General features: G+C 40.6%; 1 protein-coding gene across 2 annotated transcripts in view; it reads left to right on the plus strand.

Moving 5' to 3' along the window:
• ctnnd2a (catenin (cadherin-associated protein), delta 2a) overlaps nt 1-24291 on the plus strand; it is a 459985-nt gene that overhangs the window by 387857 nt on the left and 47837 nt on the right. For both annotated transcript variants that reach the window (XM_048615969.1, XM_048615976.1), the window contains one exon: nt 15877-16050. In XM_048615969.1, the coding sequence (XP_048471926.1) occupies nt 15877-16050 (174 nt within the window). The remainder of the gene's footprint in view (nt 1-15876; nt 16051-24291) is intronic.

Below are 24291 nucleotides of genomic sequence, written 5' to 3' on the forward strand. Positions count from 1 at the left end.
GTTATTTTTACAAGGCTTTACAAGTATTTTTGTTTTACTGCTTGTAATTTCATGAAAAGTCATTATGGCATATGTCACACCATGGAACAATCCCCTGCGATTCTCTGTCAAGAGTCATTTGTAAATAATAGCCACAGCAGAGGGTAGGCTGGTGGAGGGGGGCAAGATATTGGAAAGTGACTAGCTTCTGTCCAATTAAACCCAAGCTACAGGTATTTTGAAGAGGAAGCTAATTCTCTCAGAAGAGGAGGACAAGGAACAAAAAGAGCAAATGTAGAATAAAATGGTGCCAATGGGCAAGCTTGCTCTTGAACTTGTCTCAGCCTTGTGAAAGTCATTCCAACTGATGTACGGACAAAATTTGAGAAATTTAAAGTGAAATGTTAACTGGATCATTTCCTAGTTTCGAATAAAGAGAGAGAGAGAGAGAGAGTGGGGGGCTCTGCAGCTGCTTATTGTAAATCCCAAAGGACTAAATCTTGATGTTAGAGTTTAACCTTTTGTGATCTTTATAAATGTCTTGGATGAGGAAGTGGAAGAGTGGGTAGTAAGTTTGCCGATGACACAAAGGTTGGTGGAGTTGTGGAGAGCTGTTGTAGGTTGCAACGGGACATTGATAGGATGCAGAGCTGCATTATCTATTATCTGCATAAATAACCTTCCAAATTATTCATACTGCCATTGTAATGTCTTGCATAGATGGCAAAGTTCTGCTTGATCTAGTTGCTCAATTCTTGATTTTTAAAGTATGCTTCCTAGATTTCAGGTCTATCACAATAGCAATTGTTGTATATGGGTTTGAAGTGGCAGATGGAATTCAAACCTGGAAAAGTGTGAAGTGATTCATGTTGGAAGGTTGAATTTGAATGCAGATTACAGGGTTAATGGCAGGATTCTTGGCAGTGTGGAGGAACCATAGAACCCCTACAGTGTGGGAACAGGCCCTTTGGCCCAACAAGTCCACACCAACCCACAGAGCATCCCACCCAGACCCATTCACCTACAACCCACACATCCCTGAACACTATGGGCAATTTAGCATAGCCAATCCACCTACCTTGCACATCTTTGGACTGTGGGAAGAAACCAGAGCACCTGGAGGAAACCCTCGCAGACCCAGGGAGAATGTGCAAACTCTGCACCGGCAGTCATCCAAGGGTGGAATCGAACCCAGGTCCCTGGTGCTGTGAGGCAACAGTGCTAACCACTGAGCCACCGTGCCGCCCCTATGGCAGAGCAGAGGGATCTAGGGGTCTACGTCCATAGATCCCTCAAAGTTGCTACCCAAGTTGATAGGGTTGTAAAGAAGGTGTATGGTGCGTTGGCTTTCATTGGCAGGGGAATTGAGTTTAAGAGCCGCGAGGTTATGCTGCAACTCTATAAAACCCTGGTTAGACCACACTTGGAATATTGTGTTCAGTTCTGGTTGACTCATTGTAGGAAGGATTTGGAAGCTTTAGAGAGGGTGCAGAGGAGATTTACCAGGATGCTGCCTGAATTGAAGGGCAGGTCTTACGAGGAAAGGTTGAGGGAGCGAAGAAGGATGAGAGGTGACTTGATAGAGGTGTACAAGATGATGAGAGGCATAGATAGAGTGGATAGTCAGAGACTTTTTGCCAGGGCGGAAATGACTATTACGAGAGGGCATAATTTTAAGGTGATTGGAGGAAGGTATAGGGGAGATGTCAGAGGTAGGTTCTTTACACAGAGAGTGGTGGGTGTGTGGAATGCGCTGCCGGCGGTGGTAGTGGAGTCAGATACATTAGGGACATTCAAGCGACTCTTGGATAGGCACATGGATGATAGTATAATGTAGGGTATGCAGGGTAGTTTGATCTTAAAGTAGGATAATAGGTCGGCACAACATTGTGGGCTGAAGGGCCTGTACTGTGCTATACCGTTCTATGTTCTATGTTCTATTAGCAAAAATAACATCTCCATAGCAACTGAGAAAGAGTGTGCAACTGTCTGAAAGTGTTACAACATAGCAAAGGGAAGATGATGCCTGTCCTCATTTAAGCAAATGAGTTTGAAGTTTTCTTACAAAGCCTTTCTTTGTAGGTGCAATATAAAAATAGTTTCTAGAAGAAGTATTTGCTGATGGAACTTTTTCTTACAAGTTTGCCTACCAGTGCAGGTGTGCAGAAATTGTCAACTGGATGGCTCAGCTCTGACTGATATTTGTTTTAAATTGAACTGAGAAGGTTGCTTACGGTTGCATAAGATTAAAACAACAAGCCCATTGACCTGTCCTTACATCATGTTTCTCAGAAACCTGCAAAGATGAGATTTACAGGATGTGCAGAAAGAGCCATGGAATGGTGCTAGTGAGAGAGACCTTTCAAAGAGGTTACAAAAGCACAGAGAGCCAGCATTGGTGCTGCATGATTCAGTGGTCTGATCAAAAATCAAGTTGGTGGGTTCCATACCTGATAAGTTTTAGAAGTTATTTAAATTGGATTCATACAAAGCAGTCAGCTTAAGTTCTTGTTTTGAATTGTTGGAAATGTGCTCTTATGAGAATGTGACATGGTTGTAATTGCCCACATGGTAGAACAATCCACAATAAACTCTCTTTGAAGGGCTACTGGTAAATCATGGCTCGGGGAGGCAGAAGGGATCAGAGGGTGACTGACAACCACACAACCAGAAATCCAGCCACAGGAAGTTTGGCATACAAAAGGCCATCTAATTGACTCTGGAACTTGTTAATATTATCTGCATAAATAACCATCCAAATTATTCATACTCCAATTGTAATGTCTTGCATTAATGACAAAGTTCTGCTTGATTTAGTTACTGAATTCTTGATTTTTAATGTATGCCTCCTAGATTTCAGCCTATCGCAGTAGCAGTTGTTGTATATGGGTCTGAAAGGGTCAATACTGAGGAGTACAGCAATTATGTCATATGGGGAAAACAGATCTTGAAAGAGTGAGGCCTAACATCTGGTCCACCTCAAAGTCTCTATACCAATGGCTAGCATATCTAGCTATGTAACCTGAAACATTCAAGATGCTGTGAACATGCAATAAAATGTAACTTTTAATCTGCAAGGGACTCTTGTTGGTAGACCAGGAAGTGGTTTTCCTCTATCACACCGGACCAAGGAGGCCCTGTAGCTTCCTACACTTAAAAAGAATGATCATAATCAACAGCTCATAGAGTGTTGTGAGCTGGCATGTCCTTACAACAGTAATCAATGCACCAGGATTAGTTTGTAATCTTGTAAACCTAGAATAAATAATTTCCAAGTCACCTCCTTTCCAAAGAGTCAACTTCCCTGGTTTTGTCTATATCCAAGACATGAAACTTGAGCAAGCTTCAAAATGCTAGCTGATGTTTTTGCTTCATAAGCATAGTTAACAACATGTCAACTTTTAAAACTGCAAATGTTCATAATTGTGTCGCAAATTTCACAAACTCAAGACATGTCAAAGTCTTTCAAAGCCATTGAAGTGTAGTAGCTGTTGTCATGTGCCCAATAAGTACCCAGAAACGGTAACAACCAAATAGTTTTGTGAATGTTGTTTGAGGGATAATTTAGAATCTTCGGTATCGAAGGCGGCCTCATATCCATTGTGCGTATGCTGGGTCGTCTATGTAGCAATTAAGTACAAATCACATCGCCCTGCGCTATTCCATGGATCTGTATATTCTTGTGCTTCAGTATATCTGCTGTCTCTCCTCTGCTGTGCCTGTAATAATGGTCCACATAAAGACATTCTGATATTCTTACTTGTTACCCTCTTACGGACTGTCTTCCATTATGACACCTCCTCACTGAGTAGGCAAACAGAAGAAATGGCCTGTAGTGCCCCTGTAGGGATGTGTAGGGTAGGTGGGTTGGCCAGGGTAAATGCAGAGTTATGGGTATAGGGTGGGGGTTTGGGTCTGGGTGGGTTGCTGTTCAGAGGGTCAGTGCAGACTCAATGGGCCAAATAGCCTCTTTCGACACTGTAGGAATTCTATGATTCTAGTATCATTGTTAGAAATTTTTCAATTTTAAAAACTTTCATTAAATCTCACATTTTTCTTCTCTGCTTCTTTCATCTTAGTCTTTCTTCATTGCTGTTATTTCCCATCCCTGACACCAGCCTGGTGAAACTGCATTGTTCATTTTCTGGAACTTGAATTTCCTTTCCAAAACTGCACACAATACTCAACACCATCAGCTAAATAAACATCACTTTGAACAGACATCAACTGATTTACTCTTGTGCTCTCTACCTGACTAAAATTCCTTAACTGGCATTGTCTGTTCTTTAAAGTGAGACGAGGAGATGGACAAATTGAAACGAAAAGCACAAAATGTATAAATTTATCGACTAGTCTTTCACATATCTCTCAACTGACTTCAAAAGAAACCCTGAGGTAAATTCTCTTTCAAAGCAAATTCCCAAGGTTAAGAAAAGAAATTGAGTCACCACAGAAAATGTTTAAGAAACCAGTTGCGATTGTAATGCACCTTATGCAACCTCATGACATCCCAAAGCCCTGAGGAAGCACGACATTGTTGAAAGTGAAGTGGTTTAGCTGAGCAATGCCCCTGAAACCCAATCTGCTCAATCAGATGGATAGAAAATGTCCTTTAGCACGATCTTGAAGAGCAGGGACATTCTCCCTTGTACTTCGGTGAAAATGTAACACTCAACCAACATCAATGAAATAGGTAATCTGGTAAATCAGCTCTTGGCCCCTTACAGGAGCTTGCTGTCTTCAGTGCAGCTGCTACATTTTCTATATTACAATTCATGGCTCTTCTGCCTGAAGGGCCATGTACACATGGAAACATCACCAACACAAACTGTTGAAAGTGAACACCAAGTTATATACCATCTTGTGTTGGAAATATGTCACCATTCCTTCACCACTGTGTCAAAATCCAGAGCCTACCTCCTAACAGCACTGTGGCAGTGCCTGCACCACATGATGGAATGGTTTCAATTGATTGCTCACCATCATCGTTTCAAGAGTAATTGGTATGGACACTAAATGTTGGCATTGCCAGCAATGCCCACATCCCATGAGTAAATTAAACAAACAGGTAACCACACTTCGGAAGTACTTAACATATTTTGTGCGCTTTCTGCCATGTTGTGGTTTTGAAAAGTTTAAAAAACAAGTACTTCTCAGGTTATCTGCATTTCCAAAAAGATTAGATTAATGTCTATTTTTGTGAGAAGGAACACTCTTTTGAATATCTCTTAGAAAAGAGCCTGTACTATTACCTAGTTCAAATGTAAGGTTTGTGTGTCAGTTCTCATAGAATCCCTACAGTGTGGAAACAGGCCATTCAGCCCAACAAGTCCACACTGCCCCTCCGAAGAGTATCCCACCCAGACCCATTCCCCTACCCCTGCATTTCCTACAACTAACCTGAACATCCCTGGGCTGTATGGGCAATTTAACATAGCCAATCCACTTACCCTACACATCTTTGGACTGTGGGAGAAAACCAGAGCACCTGGAGGAAACCCCACAGACACAGGGAGAATGTGCAAACTCCACACAGACAGTCGCCTGAGGCTGGAATCGAACCCGGGTCCTTGGCGCTGTGAGGCAGGAGTACTAACCACTGAGCCACCGTGTCACCCAAGGATAGAATCCTTACAGTGTGAAACCAGGTCATTCAGCCCACTAAGTTCACACCGACCCTCCAAAGAGTGTCACACCCAGACCCACCCCCCACCCCATCCCTGCAACCCTGCATTTCCCATAGCCTATCCACCTAGCTTGCACACTTGGGCAATTTGGCATGGCCAATCCACCTAACCTGCATGTCTTTGGACTGTGAGAGGAAGCCGGAGTACCCGGAGGAAACCCACACAGACACAGGGAGAATGTGCAAACTCCACGCAGACAGTCAGCCAAAGGTAGACCTGAACCCAATGCTGTGAGGCTGCAGTGCTAACCACTCTGCCACCTGTTGTGTTACGTATCACAGTTAGTATGTATTATACCTTTAAGGGATATGTTCAAGGTATCATCACTATATTACTGTATGTGGCCAGAATGTACAAAGATCTCGACTCCATCTTAACAGGGGCCACTTGAAGCATGATACATTGATGAAAGTGTGCTCCCCTTTTTAATGGAATAGCTGAATAGCTTAGTGTTATCCCAGACATTGAAGTGCCTGTGACTGTAATATTGATATATATCATGAGCTGTATTAACATCTGTTGAATCTTTCTGTGCCAGGTTACCCACATTTATTTCTTATGCTTAAGGAGCTGACATAAGCATTGCCACATCAGGTAGATACCCTCGTAAAAGCAGAACCCACACCACAACAACAGCTCATCAGTTATACGTAATGTTATGTAAAAAAAACAAGCAGGAAGGGCATTTTCATGAGGACAAACTGGTAAGGATCCAATGTCTATACATGGACAGTGATGAGACAGAAGACAGGGCACTTATGGTCTAGTAGTTTCTGAGCCAGGAGGCTGGGTGCAAGTCCTACCTGCTCCAAAGATGTTTAATGACATCTCTGAATATGTTGATTAGAAAAGTGCATGCAAGACAGTTTAAGCTGAGGAGATTCTTTCATGGAAGACAAGAGAGGTATGATATCTATTAGGCAAAACAGTGCCGGAGAAAATTGGAAGAAAACACTAGTATCTATTTTATACAATACATTGTAAATCAAATCCAGACAGTAAGGCAGCAGAGATATTATCGCTGAGTTTGCACATTCTCCATGTTACAGCTAGATTGGCAAAGACAAATTAATTCTATTTTACTGCTAACTAAAGAAAGATAATAAAGCCTGATATTGTTAAATTAACTGAAAATTAGATCTAGATGTCATGCAGCAAGTTGCACAATGAATGGAATGGTGACAAATGGAGAAGCTGAGAATCAGTGACAATGCAGACATGTTCTCAGAGAGGTTGTTAGATGTAATGTGAGCAGAAACCTGTGATAGCAGCAGGGAGGAAAGTAATAACAGGCAACTGGTGTGGGCCTCTTGGGCAAAGTTGTCAGATTGATGCAGAATTGTTTCAGCGAATTAAAGGGACTTCTACAAAAGGCTGGAAAGTGATATCAATTGAGGGAAAATGGGGATTTTTAGCATGTGAGGGCGTAAAATGCCACTTGATAGGACATTTCAGTGTATAGTGTGGAGCAGAAGCTTCCCTGTCACTGACATTCAGCAGCACAGCTGAGTTAGCTTGCATGAGGAACCTTAATGATGTCCCTATAATTGAACTTGATGGGATGGTTCAGGAAACAACAATTAATGGGAGACATATACCTTCTTTTCAATTTAACAATAATTGAGCCAATTTTACAGTCATGAAAGAAAAATGAAAGAGAGGAAAATAAGATTTGTATTTCTATAATAACTTTCATGACCACCAGAAATCTGAAATTGTTTTGTAAACAATAAAATATCTTCAAGGTATAATCACTGCAGGAAAGAGGTTTAATTGGGAAAATGTATGTAGGAAGCCCTGCCCCATGTGCCCAAAGATCTGTGGTTTGAGAATTGGTCTGTTCAATCACATGAAGATCTACACCAGAAACTCGGAACCCTGAGTGGAAACCATTCTCAAATCCAAGGACAGTTAATATCAATATGCAAGGAAGAACACACTGAGAAAGTGAAATACTTTAGAGGATAAATTTGGAACACTCTCAGCTAATCTGGATTTAACAGATCACTTGTCCATCTGTAGTTCCCCATTTAATGTAAGAAAATCACTGCTAAAGCTAATTTTTCCAAACCACACTGATCCCCCAACTCTCCCACCCTTCACCCCCAACCGTACTAAGTCCCAATCAATGATCACCTTGTGTTTATTGACCTGAATTGGCTCCTTGAATTGGCTTACTTTTTGTTTTCAAATTCCTCTGTGGCCTTGCCCTTCACCACCTTTGTAACATTCTCCAGGACTCTGCACTCCTGCATTTCTCTTCTTTCCTTTGCCTCCACGTTGGCATCTTCTCTGGGTCCTAAGCTCTGCAGTTCCCTGGTAAAGCTGTCCACTTACTGGTGCTCCTAAAAACATATCTCTTTGACCAGGCATTTATGATCACCTCACCTAATTTTTGTTTTAGTCATTCAGAACGTGGGTGACACTGGCAAAGTATTGTTGCCCATCCCTGATTTGAATTCAGCTGTTTGAACCATTAAAAATAAATAAAACAACCACATAGAAAAGGATTCTGGGTGATCCAAGATGGAGGACAGAGCTGCTCCTTTTTTGAGGTATTTACAGTGTTGGAGCTGATTTTGTTGAATTCTAGGAGCAGTAATTACTGTTTTGTAAGCTGTTGCATTGCTTTGGAACTTTGGGAAAAAAAAAGATCAAAACAACGGCACTTTTACAAAAAGAAGGATGGGAGACAAAGGCAGTGAAAGTAGGAAATGAAAAGAGACCTGGATGGGTACATGAATAAGAAGGGTTTAGAGGGATATGGGCCAAATGCTGTCAAATGGGACTAGATTTATTTAGGATATCTGATCGGCATGGACAAGTTGGACCGAAGGATCTGTTTCCATGCAGTATATCTGTATGACTCTATACTCTGTATGGATCTAGAATTACATGTTGGCAGCTTGACCAGGTAAGGATGGCAGCTGTCAGGGACCAGATGGGTTGTTTTTATGACAATTGGCAGTAGTTATATGATTGTCATGAGGCTTGCTTTTAATTCCAGATCCTTATTGAATTCACATATCACTCCATCTGCCACGGTGGGATTCAAGCTGATGTCCCCACAACATTAAGCTGGGGTTGGAGACTACTAATCAGTGACATTACCATTATGCCACCACTTATCTCTATATGAGCCATTAAGCTTCTGTGAAGCAGTTTGGGGTACTTTGCTAAATTAAAGGCACTACAGAAATGTAAGTTCTTGTTGTACCAGGGAAGGCTTCAACAAATGTACAAAAGTAAATGGAGTCATTGACAAAGGATACTGGGCCAATAGGTAAAATGAAAGAAAGCTTGCACTATTCATCAGGAAACATCAGGTTCATTGGGTCCATTCAAGACAGTGAAAGAACTAAAGAAATGTGGCTTTTAAGAGGTGAGAGTGATAGAGAGAGACCAACAGCTATGTATCAAGCCTTTGAAGCAAGCACTCACTAGTATTCACAATAGATGGGGGTATTGGTGTTGGCAAGGCTTATCAGGGGATGCGTTAAGGTAAGTAACAGAGAAATGTCTCAAAGAACACTAAAATCATGGCCATTAATAGTTCACACTGTTTCTTAACCAATTGGAACAAATCCTATAAAATGAGAGTGTCAGAAGAAGGTAAATTTTAACCTTTTAAATTTAAATTATTTTAAAATTATTTTTAAATTTGTGGCAAATCCTGAGCAAGGCCTTCTTGTGGGAACTGTGAAGCCATTAACAACAAACATAAAAACAGAAATTGCTGGAGAAACTCAGCAGGTCTGATAGCATCTGTGGGCAGAAAGCAGAGCCGACATGTCGAGTCTGGTGACTCGCTGGACTTGACACGTTAACTCTGCTTTCTCCTTCCAGATGATGTCAGACCACCTGAGTTTCTCCAGCAATTTCTGTTTTGTTTCAGCTCTCCAGCATTTGCCATTCGTTGTTTTATTCTCCTACCAAAGACAATGCCACTTGTCAGGCAGCAACTCTTTATTTAAGATGAGACTTGATATCCCCACCCCTGCCCTCCACAATTCCAGGCATGTCAACAGATGCCTCAGACAACATAGCCATCAAGTATTAAGCAGATAACTTTGAGAGAGAATTCTGTTCAATCAGAACTTCAAACTGGATCCCAGATTCCACATTGTGGTGCCTTGGAGACATTGGGTAAATGAATATTTAAAGTTTTTAAAGGTGTAGAACAGATATAATGTGATATATTATAAATTATGCCAACCAATTTCCTGTACTGTTGCTCATGAATGGGGCAATGGGGAACTGTAAGGTAGTGTTCAAACAAAGTGAGCTTATAGGGGAGGAAAGAATTGGACTAGGCAACAGATATAATTTAGTCCCCCATGTTAAAAACATATACCATATCCTTATTTTTATCTTTCAATTTTAAATTCCTGCCATTCACATTTTAATGTGAACTGTCTTTCAAATATATTGCGTTGAAGCCCATTAACTGTCTCACGTGAATGTAAAAGACTGTGCAGCAGTATTTGACGAAGAACAGGTCTGTTCTTCTAATGCCCTAACCAACATTTATTTATGAACCAGCACACCATAAAAGCATTGGACGTTTAGATCATTGCTGTGTCTGGGACATTGCTCTGTGCAAATTAGCTGCAATTCTTGCCTAAAAAAAAAGTGACTATACTTCAAAAATAATTCATTGGCCTCACAGCAACAGGGACTTGGGTTCAATTCCCCGCTCAAGCGAATGTCTGCGTGGGTTTCCTCCGAGTGCTCAGGTTTCTTCCCACAGTCCAAAGACTGTGCAGGTTAGGTGGATTGGCCATGGGAAATGCAGGTTACAGGGATAGAGTAGAGGGGTTGGGTCTGGATGGGATGTTGCTTGGAGGGTTGGTGTGGACTGGATGGGCTGAATGGCCTACTTCCACACTGTAGGGATTCTATGAACTAGGGATAGGCAGTATATGCCAGCATTGCCAATGGTGCCCACTGCTTAAAAACATGAAATGTTTTTTTATATGAATACAAATTCTTATCTTTTGACTTACACATGATTACTTAATCTCAGGGCGATATATAATTTTAGTACTGCAACGTGCCTCCCATATGTAACAGCTAAAAAGTTTGACTGAACCTTTACAATTTAAGCAGATCGGTATGGTCAATCCCTTCTCACACAGCCTAATTGGAAAGTTAATTTCATGCCCCCTTGAAGATGCATTTTTCTTTTGGCCAGCTGGTTAAGTTGCATTTTGAAAAAGAAAATTTCAGGAATGTGATTGAAATTTCAGATGAAGATCGGTGCAATTTACATTGTGAGAAAAGTCCTACGGTTTCTTCATGTGTGACATATGGCAACAGTGGTCTGCAGTCACATCCAAGTCTCTGTGTGGCCTTGAGAGGTGAACTTTTAAGCTTACCTACCATGCATTTTAATTAATTGCTTTTCTAGCTGGAGCAGCTCTGGTAAAATGTAATGAGAGGAACGTTACAGCCCCATGGGTCACTTCTCATCCTGCTCACAGCAGAGAGGAGCCAGAGATTATTTTTCTGTTTAACCATTTGTCACTGTCTCTAGTGATGTGCAACAGAGATGCTGAAAGTGTAGCTTCTGTGGAAGGAAGCTGCAGCACCCGAATTAAAATACTGGACAGTCATTGCTAATTTGTCCTCGCTTCCACATCTTTTTGTATGGATTAGTAGATATAGGTATAGGAGGATTCTCTACATAGAGAAGGATTATGAGGGAAATGTATATGGGATTATATGGGAAATGGAAATGATGGGCAGGAAAAGAATAGCTGCTCCAACAAGTCAGCCCTGCACTGACAGTGACTTCAGTATCGTGACTAGACACTTCTTATCCCAGCCCCTGCTCCCCATCTCCATCCCCACCACTACCCACAGCATGTAATTCCCTTAGAGATGCCCTTGAGTCAATAAGGGAAGAAATATTCTCTGTTGGGTACGTTGTGAAGGATTGCGCTGAAGTCCAACTGTTTCACCCATGCTCTTTAAGGGTGGTGACATGCTGTTCATACTCGGTCTTGCCTATATGTGACTCCAGCCCCAGTCAGGTGGCTGGATATCCAATTTTGCACTGGACAATCCAGATTTTAGCCTGTCTGGCAGTAGGTGCCAGTATTTCATGCCTTATTACATTTCCTCTATGAAGCAATGGCCTGCACTGATTCCTTTCTCCATACACCACAACTTCAGAACAAGTAGAACACTGAAAACCACTTGCTTCAACATTTTATCCAAGCCCCTGGCCCTTATTGACTCCTGAACATTGATAGATCTCCAAACCTGATTACATCATCACCTTGCAGCACAATGATTGCAAGTTGCAAGTATTAAAGGCCTCGAGCATTGGCTACCTCTGCCCATATGAGTGACCCTTACCCTCCTTCAGAAGTGGTCTGGAAAGCTGCAGAGTCATATAAAACTGCAGTAATTCAAGAAGGAGCACCTTCTCAGGGCAGCTAAGGATGAACCATGAAGGTCAGACACTAAAAAGGATAAAAGATTATGGAAAATTCTTCACGGATCACATTTAGGCAATCAGAGGATCATTTGGAGTATGAACAACCATAAAGTAATCCATGAGATTAGTACAGGAAAGCCACTGTGTTCAATTTATTGAGAAGTAAATTCACTCCTGATATTACTAAGTTCCTGTTCATACACAAAGTAGTCAGAATTCAGTGGCAGTAACTATTGGGTTGTGTATTTCTGTATGAAAAATAATAATTACACTTTGACTGAAAGCTAGGTGTGGATAGTGTGGAAAAGCGATATGATTTGACGGTGAAGGGTTTATAAAGCATAAAGTGACACTTCAAGTCGATAAATTTATTGGAAAGAAATTATCGAAATACTAGAACTTGTGGCAACCTAGACATGGCAGAACTGTCACCTAGGCCGGTGTAATTCTTGATCTTGCTGTTATCAGAGCAATTTGATGTTACCTATCTCAGTCAGGAAAGCCTTATCTTCTTCTTCATAAGCAACAAGCAATAGCAGGAGAAGACAAGAAACTTCCCTCAGGTGTCAGCCATCGTTCTAGTAGTAGCTATCTCGCCTCTGAGTCAGAAGCATTTTAAGAGAATTGCAGATATAAACTAGGCTGGTAGTCCTGCACAGTACTGAGGGAGTGCTGCACTCAGGAGGTGTCATCTTCCAGCTAAAATGTTAAACTGAATCCCCAGAGATAGTAGGAACTGCCGATGCTGGAGTCAGAGATAACACAGTGTGGAGCTGGAGGAACACAACAGGCCAGGCAGCATCAGAGGAACAGGATAGTTGACATTTTGGGTCGGGACCCTTTCTGAAGAAGGCCCGAAACTGATTCCCTATCTTTGCCCTCAATTGGATGTAATAATTTCTGGGACATTACTTCTTAAAGAAAGGTTCGGCCTGGTGTCATGGACATTATCTATCTATCAACAGCTATCACTCAATTAAACTATTTGTCATCACTGTTGTGGGAACTCGCAGTGTGCTATTTGGTGCTGTGTTTCTTAAGACAGTGACTGCATTTCAGAAATAAATCATTGACTGTTAAGTGCTTTGGGACGTGGTGAGATCGTGAAAGATCTGCACAAATACAAGTCTTCCTTTCTGTCTCCCCCTGTGACTCCCTTGATCGAGCAGTTTTGCATTGCCTGTCCCTTATACCACTGACCCCATGAGGAAAGCCTTATTATCCTGTAGTCAGTCTTTGATTAGCAATGGCAAAGTGAAGATGTAAGGACTTGCTTAGCTGCATTATATTGGAGCACTATTCTTATTCTCTGAGTTCTCTGTCTGAATAAAGTCTCTTTTTGATACATCACCTATTGTCTACAGAGACAGGAAGATAAAGACACACCAGAATGTAGAATGCTGATAACTTTATCAATGAAAATGTTTCTGTAAAGTAAATCCCCATCACGTTAAAAACGTGGAAGATACTCTCTGCTTCTTTGAGAAATGTGCTGATTGTTTCTGCAAGGAAGGTTTTTGAGATAACTCACAGATGAAGTAGTTATTGGTGAGTTATTGTCTATTTCACAAGTGAATGTATAAATCACATTGTAGGGGAAGATGCTGAGCATGCTGATTATCACAGACACTTTAGATAGGTGTAGACTTAGCCTGATGGTGTAAAATGAATGATAGTGAAAAGACAGCAGGTTATACACCTCCCAAGGGGAGTTCAGTTAGAGCAAGGCTGTTTAGGAGTGATGTCAGGGAAGACTTCCTTACACGACAAGCAGCAAAAATATTTGGGATCATTGTCCTTCTATTCCATGTGAGTTGCAGCTGACTAGATTACACCTATTATTTCTTCATACTCTTGGACATAGTCTATCGCGAAATTTTCTTTATATATTTTATTTACAGTTATTACAACCAAGACCTCATGGTGAGCAAAATGTCTCTTCCTTTTTGACATAACTGTTCATCTGTTCAAATCCTACTGTGGTAGCTGGTAGATTGTAAATTCAATAAATATGGATTATGATAATAAAAAACTAATCTTAATAATAGTAACCATTGAACTATCATCAACTGGGAGGCAATGGCCTAGTGGTATTATCACTGGATTGTTAATCCATGAGACCTGGGTTCGAATCCTGCCACAGCAGATGGTGGAATTTGAATTCAATTAAAAAAAACAAATTGGGAATTAAGAGTCATCTAATGATGACCATGAGTCTATTGCCAATTGTCGGGGAAAAACCCATCTGGACCACTAATATCCTTTAGGGAAGGAAACTGCCATCCTTTCCTGGTCTGGCCTACATGTGACTCCTAACTGCCCTCTGGGCAATTAGGGATGAGCAATAAATGCAGCCTGGCCATCAATGCCCTCATCCCATGAATGAATAAAAACAAAATTAGTGGTATTATTGCTGGACTGTTAATCCAAGAGACCCTGGGTTCTTCTGGGGACTAAGGTTCAAATCCTGCCATGGCGGATGGCAGAATTTCAATTCAATTAAAAATCTGGAATTAGGAGTCTAATGACATGAAACCATTGTTTATTTATCTGGTTCATTAATTTCCTTCAGGTAAGGAAACTGCCATCTTTACCTGCTCTGGCCTACATATGACTCCAGACCCACAACAATGTGGTTGATATTTAATTGCCCTCTGGGCAATTAGGAATACACAATAAGTGCTGGCCGAGCCTGTGATGGCCTAATGAATTTTTTAAAAATTGTTGTAAAAATTCATCTGGTTCACAAATGTCTTTTAGGAAGAAAATCTGTCATCTTCATCTGGTCTAAATCTACATGATATTTCGAGCCCACAGGAATGGAGTTGACTTTTAACTGCCTTCTGAATTGGCCTACCAAGCCACACAGCTAAAGGCCAGTTAGAGATGGGTGACAAATGTTGGCCTTACCTGCAGCACCCACATCTCGTGAAAGCATAAAGATAAGTTACCCAGACAGATAACTGGAGTTAAGCTACAGATCAGAGAAGATCTAATTGAATAGCAGAATGGGCTTGATGGTTTAAACAGTTCACTCCTGTTCTTGTACTTATTCCCACATTCATAATTTCTTATTTTGTTTGAAGTCAGTGGAAATTTGTATGTATTTTATCTGCACCAGTGCTGTTAATGGTGGCAAAAGAGACATCAGTTTGGTAACAATGGGCAACGTGGTCGGTGGGTTTGAAAGAGTGACTCAAACACAAAAGGGAGGTCTGGTTATGGGCCTAGCTCAGGAGGTTCAAAGATTGATAAATCTTCTGAACTTGGGAGGAAGCCAGTAACTTGAAAATCAGATTAAGATATTTATTAATGTATGTCTTTTTTCATTCCAGTTGGGTGTTGAGGTCAAATAGATGTTCTTGATTGAGATGCTAAAAGCCACGTGGATCCGTCTTCGGTGTGAACTTGGAAAGTGTTGCAAAACAGATGTGAAAGTTTGTCTTTCATAACGTGGAAGTGGTCTTCATCCCCTTTCCTCTGGGTCTTTTCATGAAGTATTTTGAAGAAGTTAGGCAGACAGGATTTTTACATCCAAATTTCCCTTTCTCCCCAATGGGAAATCACTGCACATTTTATCTCTTCTCCACTCCTAGATTGTCTTTGTAACTGAATACTCAGCTCCCGGAGAGCTGTGGTCCAAAACAGTGGTCTGTCACCCGTGGGTTTTGTACAGTGGCATGGCCAACATTCTGTGCTGGGTAAAGAAATTATTGCCACAACGCATCATGAAGATTTAATTTGTTTTCCCTCTTTGTTTCTCAGTGGGATGGTGTTGGACCTCTTCCAGAAGCAACAGACCCACCAAAGGGCATACAGCTCCTGTGGCATCCCTCAATAGTCAAACCCTACCTCACACTTTTGTCAGAATGCTCAAATCCAGATACCCTTGAGGGGGCAGCAGGAGCCTTACAGAATTTGGCTGCGGGGAGCTGGAAGGTAAGCCATTTAAAATTATGCTTGCAAACTTTATGTGCAGTTTTTCCTGCCTTTAAAATTCTTATTGTGGTTATCAAGTCCTTGCATAACTTCGGTACTCGCTATCACTACAACCTTCACCAGCCAACCCTCCAAAATTTTTGGTCTGTACCAATTCTGGTATCTTGTGCATCATCGAATTTCTGCACTCCACCAGGACTTAATGTGCCTTGCCCTTAATTCCTGTAAACCCTTTCCCGAACTATTCCGTCTCACTAGCTCAACCTCTTCCTTTCAAATATTCCACAACTTTGCTGTCCTCATATCAATCCATATGTGGTTCAGTTTCATTTTTTTTTGTTTGCACTCCTGAAAAGTGCATTGAAACATTTTGATAAGTTACTTGAGCTGTACAATTGAAATTTCATGTTGCTGTGCTAGCTACAATAAGGGGTTAGGAATTAGTAGAATCTTTTAGCCAGCAGAATTCGTGACCCTTCTAAATTATGTCCTGCTATGAGAGTATTCACTTTTGTTTCAAATCACCATTGAGATTAACCTGTATCCATTAAACTTTCTTAACTCAGTTTTGTTTCTGCTGTGTTGGGTGCTGTTGTATTATAATCTCCATAAAGGTTCACGTCGTGATATTTATTCAAAGAGAAGAAATTGATGCCATCAATTTACACAGACTAAACATGATTCTTACTTTGTAGACAATGCTCACCATCATCAGATTCCTGCTTGTTGTAGACAAGAAATTTTCCCTTGATCAGTGCAAGAGTCGGGCATGTAGTAGAGGATAAATCTGGGGTGGGAAAATCAATTTGTCAAATACATCCTAAAAGCCTGTAGCTAATCAAGGTACACCTCAGTTTAGGAATAACGCCAAACGTGACAGACCAGATTTTTTTTTGGGTGTGGAAAAACCAGACCACTGCACTTTCATGACTCACACTGCGCACTTGAGCTGAGTGTTACTTCACACACTATTTTTGCTCTTGCATACCAGAGAGAGATACTTAGCATAGTTTGAAATTCACACTGCAATGCATGAAAAGTGGGCTGTCTAGAAGACCCGCCTCAATTCTCCAACACAGTATCTCAGGTCCCAACATTGATCAACGGTCCCTTGTACCTCAGCCTACCTTGCATCAGCCCTTCATCTACATGCCATACCAGCCTATGCCCCTTCAAATCACTCATGTGACCTGTATGCTCCCCACACCCCCCCGGGAATCCACCATCACGGCTCATCAACTATGTACTATATACAGTTCTCAGATTTGCGAATGGAAATTGCTTTACTTTCCTTAGGGGAAAAGAATAAACCTCTCACCATCTGATAAATGCTTTCCTTTCAATAATATAAAAATTGCATTCTTCCATGTGGAAGAAACCTTGCAAAACTTGTAATCCTATTAGTTTGTGTTATGTCAAAGGAACAATCTGATATTACAACTTTTGAAACTGACATTCTTTCTCAAACTAATGGAACAGCAACTGCGTTGAAACCTATTAGGACTTGAAACTCAGCCAAGCATTAATAATGTCCACCAGTATATAAGAAGCAGATTATTGTTAATGTCATTTCTCAGCAGAAAGCCTATCAATCGATGTAAGGGAACAGGTGGCTATATTTTCACTCGTGGGGACTTTTTTTAAAAAAGTATCAGAAGCATTAAGTAACTGGTCAAATGGTTAGATCTTTTTAAATATTAAACCTTAAATTTAATCAGCCAGAGCCATTTACTATATAGTAGAAAAGCTGGCAACATAGGCTGAGAGGACATTTTGCTACAATTTCCACTGCATAATGCTGCTTTCTGACTTTGAAAAAATAATGTAATGCATGTGAACAAATACATGCGACTGGGAAATGTAAAGATCAATGTAACTTCTCAGGATAGAAACCTACAATGAATCATTCCACCAAAGACACAAATACATTATAATGCAACACCAATAGAGACATTTGAATATGTGAAAACACTTCACACTCAGCTTTTAGTAGGTTCCAAACTCTTTAGCAGGATATACACATTCTTCATAAACTCTCAAACTAACATGCTTTTAAGGAGCTTCAAAAGCCCTGCACCACCAGGTGAAATTGTTAAGCAACAGAAGAACCTATCTCTGTGAGAATTAAAAATGGGTAACCAGAACTCAGCCAGGGCATTTTGTACATGAGGCACTCCCAACCCACAAAGAGACCAAAGGAAAATGGCGCCAAATCAGAAATGCAAAGGAAAATCGTATTTCTTCTAAAATATCTTGATCAGATGGGCCAGTGGGCTGAGGAATGGCAGATGGAGTTTAATTTAGATACATGTGAGGTGCTGCATTGTAGAAAGGCAAATCGGGGCAGGACTTATACACTTAATGGTAAGGTCCTGGGGAGTGTTGCTGAACAAAGAGACCTTGGAGTGCAGGTTCATAATTCCTTGAAAGTGGAATCACAGGTACATTGGAAGGTGAAGAAGGCATTGGGATGCTTGCCTTTATTTGTCAGTGCATTGAGTATAGGAGTTGGGAGGTCATTTTGCACTATACAGGACATTGGTTTGGCCACTTTTGGAAAACTGTGTGCAGTTCTGGGCTCCTTGCTTTGGGAAAGAGGTTGTGAAACTTGAAAGGGTTCAGAAAAGATTTACAAGGACCTTGCGAGGGCTGGAGGGTTTCAGCTATAGGGAGAGGCTGAATAGGCTGGGGCTAATTTCTCTGCAGTATCGGAGGTTGAGGGGTGACCTTTTGAGGTTTATAAAATCACGAAGGGCATGGATAGGATAAATAGACAAGGTCTTTTCCCTGAGATGGGGGTGTCCAAACTAGAGGGCATAAGTTTAAGGTGAGAAGGGAAAGATTTAAAAGGGATCTTAGGGGCAACTTTTTCATGCAGCAAGTGGTCCATATATGGAATGAGCTGCCAGAGGAAGTGGTGGAGGCGGGTACAATTACAACATCTAAAAGGTATCTGGATGGGTATATGAATAGGAAGGGTTTAGAGGGATATGGGTCAAATGCTGGCAAATGGAACTAGATTTATTTACAATATCTGGTCAGCATGGACAAGTTGGACCAAAGGGTCTGTTTCTGTGCTGTACATCTCTGTGACTCTATAACAATCAATAAAAACTTGGACAAAAAATGAGCCCAGAGCAACTAAAGAAGATGAAAGGAGCAGCATAGATTCACCAGCATAGTGCTGGGCTAAAGTGATTAAATTATGATGACAGGTTGCATGCACCAGGCTTTGAATCCTTACAGCATAGAAAATGAGTAAGTGATCTAATTAAGGTGTTATAATATTATTAAAGGAATTGATACACGGACACATATAAACTTTTCCCTTCAGTAAGGGATCTAGAACAAAGAGCATAATGTTAAAATTACAGTTAGACCACGCTGCAGTGATATCTGTGCTCATTGGAGTCTAGGTAAATGAGAAACATAGAAGATTTTTCAGGACTTGTCTGGGTAGATGCAAAGTGTTTGTTTCCCCTTGTGGGAGCGTCTAGGACCAGAGGACATAATCACAGAGTGAGGAAGTCAGGGATCACCCATTTAAGACAGAGATGAGAAGGAATTTCGTCTCTCAGAAGATAGTGAATCTGTGGAATTTAACCACAGAGAACTGTAGTGGTTGGGTCTTCTAATATATTCAAGACTGAGGTAGACAAATTTTTAATCAGTAAGGGAGTCTTGGTTTATGGGGAAAAGGCAGGAAAGTGGATTTAGGGGTTATCAGATTTGCCATGATCTCACTGAATGGTAGAGCACACTCAGAGGCATGAATGGCCTACTTCTGCTCCTGTGGTCTTAGGGCCATATAATCAGAAGCATTTCTTCTGTCAGAGAGGAGTGGAATCTGTACTGATTCTTTCTCTCCAAAAGCTGGTGAGACTAGGTCAATTGAAAATTTCAGGACTGATTTAATTGATTTTTGCTGAGCAAGGGTATTAATGTGGCAAAACCTAAGTGGGTAAATGGAATTAAGATACAGATCAGCCACAATTTAATTAAATGGAAGAACAGGCTTAAGGTGCTGATTGTCTGAATTCTCTTCCCACATGCCTAAATATAAATGATTAAATAAAGCAATCGAAATGTAATGATTTTATAAGTAAGAAATTATTGACTAGTCCCTTAGCCTTTTAAATTCTCTGCTATTCTTTTCTTCTCTATTATTTTGTTTTTATTCCTCTCTATATCAGAAGGATTGGATACCTCTAAATGCCACGGCTGGCCATTTTACACAAAGAGAATTCACAAACAGTGATGTGATAATGACATGACAATCTGTTATAGTGTTGTTGACTGAGGAGAAAACATTGGTCAGCGAGTCATAGAGTCATTCAGCATGGAAACAGACTCTTCAGTCCAACTCGTCTGCGCCAACCAGACATCCCAATTTGACCTTGTCCCATTTGCCAGCATTTGCCCCATATCCTTCTAAACCCTTCCTATTCATATACCCATCCATTATCTTGTTAATGTTGTAATTGTATCAGCTTCCACCACTTCCTCTGGCAACTCATTCCATACACGCACCACACTCCGCATGAACAAGTTACCCCTGAGGTCCTTTTTAAATCTTTCCCCTTTCACCTTAAATGTATGCCCTCCAGTTTTGAACTCCCCAGCCCTAGGAAAATGCCCTTGAATATTCACCCTATCCATGCCCCTCATGAATTCACAAATCTCTGTAAGGTCACTCCTCAGCCTCCAACACTCCAGAGAAAAATGCGCCAGGTATTTCTGCTATAACGCGTGTTTCGTTAAAGCGAATTTGCTGTAACAAGATTGAAGAAGAGTGGACACAGTTTGGTTAACGCAAACTTTCCACTGTACAGTATAGCGATTTTCTACGGTGATTTCCCTATAATGCGATATTGTATGGTGATTTTCTATAGCTCGATATTGTATAGCACAAAGTTGCACAAGAATGCAACTATCGTGTATCAGAAAAATACCTGTACCTATTCAGCCTTTCCCTATATCGCAAACCCTCCAATTCTGGCAACATCCTTGCTTTTTTTTTGCACCCTGTCAAGTTTAACAGCATCCTTCCCATAGAAGGGTGACCAGAATTGCATGCAATATTCTAAGAGTGGCCTTACCAATGTCCTGTACAGCCACAACATGACGTCCCAACTCCTTTGTTTAATGTTCTGACCAGACCAAACGCCTTCTTCACCACCCTGTGACTCCACTTTCAAGGAACTATGTACCTGCTCCCCTAGGTCTCAGTAACACTCCCCAGGGCCCTACAATTAACTGTACAAGTTCTGGCCTTACCAAAATGCAACACCTCACAATAATCTAAATTAAACTCCATCTGCCACGCATCAGTTTGATGGTCAGATTCTGCCGTCATTGGCCTGTTTTAATAATAATCCTCAATAGGCATTGGCAAGGGCAGTGAAAAATCAGAGCCTCATTCCTGACCCTGGCCATTAAGCAGTGGAAGATCTTGACCTTTATCAATTGATTACTAAATCAATTGATTACTGATCAATTACTAAAGGGGATTGCCAGTGACTCTTTAAAGATCCTCTGTATCTCAAAGATCTCTGTACGCCAAAAATCTCTGTACGCTCCTTTCTTGCAATCATATACAGAGGGCTGTGTTGGTGTAGTGGTGGTGTCCCTACCTCTGAGCCAGGAAGCCTGAGCTCAAGTCCCACCTGTTCCGGACATGTGCAATAACATCTCTGAACGGGTTTGATACAGAAAATGTTTCCGATCAAACAATGCAGAAAGACACCATTCACCCAAAACCTGTGCTTGCTCTTTGAAGAAATTGTCCTTTTATCTTGCACTTGCTCCAAAACCATGCATTTGTAAGTATTTATCCAATTGCGTCTTGAAATTTGTTGCTTGCTTTCTGCTTCCACCACGTTAGAAGCAATATATTCCAGACTGTGGTTTTAAATAAATCTCCTTATCTCCCCTCAATATCTTTTGCCAGTTATCTGAGATCTATCTACAATAAAAACTCTGCCAATAAAAATAGCTTTCCTGTGTATATCAAAACAGTTCCTAATTTTCAATATGGGTTCATAATTTTCTCTGAAAATCCCAGAAATGTTCGCAATGTGCATAGTAAGGGGCTTAGATTCAGGTTCTAAATTCATCCTTTAAAAAGACATCAGCAGGATGCCCTATTTTGAGGATTGATGGCATCTGATTTGATAGCTTCAAAATATCGACTAAAAAATTGGAGAAGACTGCAGGGTTACATCCACACAGTTCTGATTGTGACATACACATCAATGAAACCAAAAGATTTTCACCTGGGGAGTTAATGGAAAGGGCTTTAAGGTGAGTACCTACTGTAGTAATCAAAGGATGAGAGATAACAAGGTGTAGAGCTGGATGAACACAGCAGGCCAAGCAGCATCAGAGGAGCAAGAAGGCTGATGTTTTGGGCCTAGACCTTTCTTCAGAATTTATCTCAGATTCTCCAGCATCTGCAGTTCCTACTATCTCTGTAATAATCAAAGGGCTTTTTTCTGTTGGACTGCTGCAGCAAATGCTCTGGTTATGAATATCAATAAGAAAAGTGGTGCATGCAATTTTCTTTGTGTTACATTCCAACTGTGCCAACTAACACAGGCAAATAAGGCTACAGCGCTGAATTTAGTGCACTTTTAATATGTGCTGATCAAGGGCTCCCCCAGACAACTTCTGCGCATACTTGGAAAATTTACCAGAGGAATTCAACAGGTAATTTCAGGAAGTAGATGTGATGGAACAAATCATCATGTTTGTCTCAAATCCTTTCCTTCAAGCAGATATTGGTGGATTGACTACTGAATCCCATCAGATATTTAATTTAACAAGCAGTGGAGGAGTTAATATGGAGATAAATATTGTGCAAAATGATATTAAACTGAGAGTCAGAACAAGGCTCAGTAATTTTTTTGGTAAACAGAGGAAAATTCCCAGTGCATCTCCTGTGCTTTTAAAGTGAAACTTAAATTTGACTCCACATACCTCTGTGAGGCAGCATTCTCCTAATTTAAGATTAGCAAAGTCAAATATCACAGCCATCTCGCAGACACCCAGTTAATGGGCTGTATATTTGTAACAATCTCAAAATCCAACCCTGCCTTCAAGGCACTGGCAGACAATCTACAGTGTCCCACTGAGACTTGGTGAGTAGAGAACAAAATGAATAAGTATATGTATATTTGGTTATAGATTTATAGAGCACTAAAACATGCTATTAATTCCATATTTTCTTAGGGATAGATCCTGGGTTGCTTTTAAATTCAAATAAACTATTTAAAATGTTTGGAGACAACTAGTTAACGTGACAATGTGTCAGGACTTTGAGGGTTCTTTAACTGCAAACCTTTGTTTTCCCTCTCTGTACTAAATATTACCCCTTTTAACTTTATTACCTCTGCTGATGTGTGTGTTTGACATCATGATTTTTATGATTTTTTCTGTTTTAGCAGGTAACAAAATTTCTCTTTCTTTCACTCAAGTAAACTTTGGTAATTGCTACTTCACTTTCTAGTAAACTATATTTTAACTCATGATAAAAATAAAACAAAAATATTAGTTGAGACCAATCAAGAGGAAGTTAAAAAGCGAGAAGTTAATTCTCCCTCCTCACCTGGTTTTCTCACATTATACAGCTTAAGGGCAGTGGCATTGCTAAAAATAAATTGCCTTCTGTTCAATGCAAGGCATTAATGTAATCGTCATGTCACTAGAGTTAATCTAGGCTAATGCTGTGGGACCATTTCCCATTTCATTTCCCTTTTCATTCCCATTTCATTTCCCATCATAGCAGATGTTGAAGTTTGGATTACATTTAAAAATAATGAATTAAAAACTCACCTAATTGTGATCATGTGGATATTGTTGTTTGTCATAAATACCCATCTGCTTCAATACTGCCCTTGAGGGAAGGAAATTTGCCATCCTAACCTGATCTGGTCCACATGTGACTCCAGACACACAGCGCTGGTTGACTTTTAACCGCCCCTCTGAAATAGCTCTTGGAAGTCAATGGCAATTAGGGATGGGTAATAAATGTTGGCTGAGCAAGTGACACTGACATTCCATGGACAAGTAAAAAAATGATAAGTTAATTTTATGTTCAGAACAATACATTTAAAGGAAAAGAAATAATTGAGCATACTGTAATAATTGCCATCCAAAGAAGGAAAAGTTGACTGTAGTACACTTCCTCTCAACGTTTTGCATTATCAGTTCTTCACAATAAGACATACCCATGTGAACATG

This window comes from Rhincodon typus, chromosome 2 (assembly GCF_021869965.1).
Source record: "Rhincodon typus isolate 14 chromosome 2, sRhiTyp1.1, whole genome shotgun sequence".
Taxonomy (NCBI): domain Eukaryota; kingdom Metazoa; phylum Chordata; class Chondrichthyes; order Orectolobiformes; family Rhincodontidae; genus Rhincodon; species Rhincodon typus.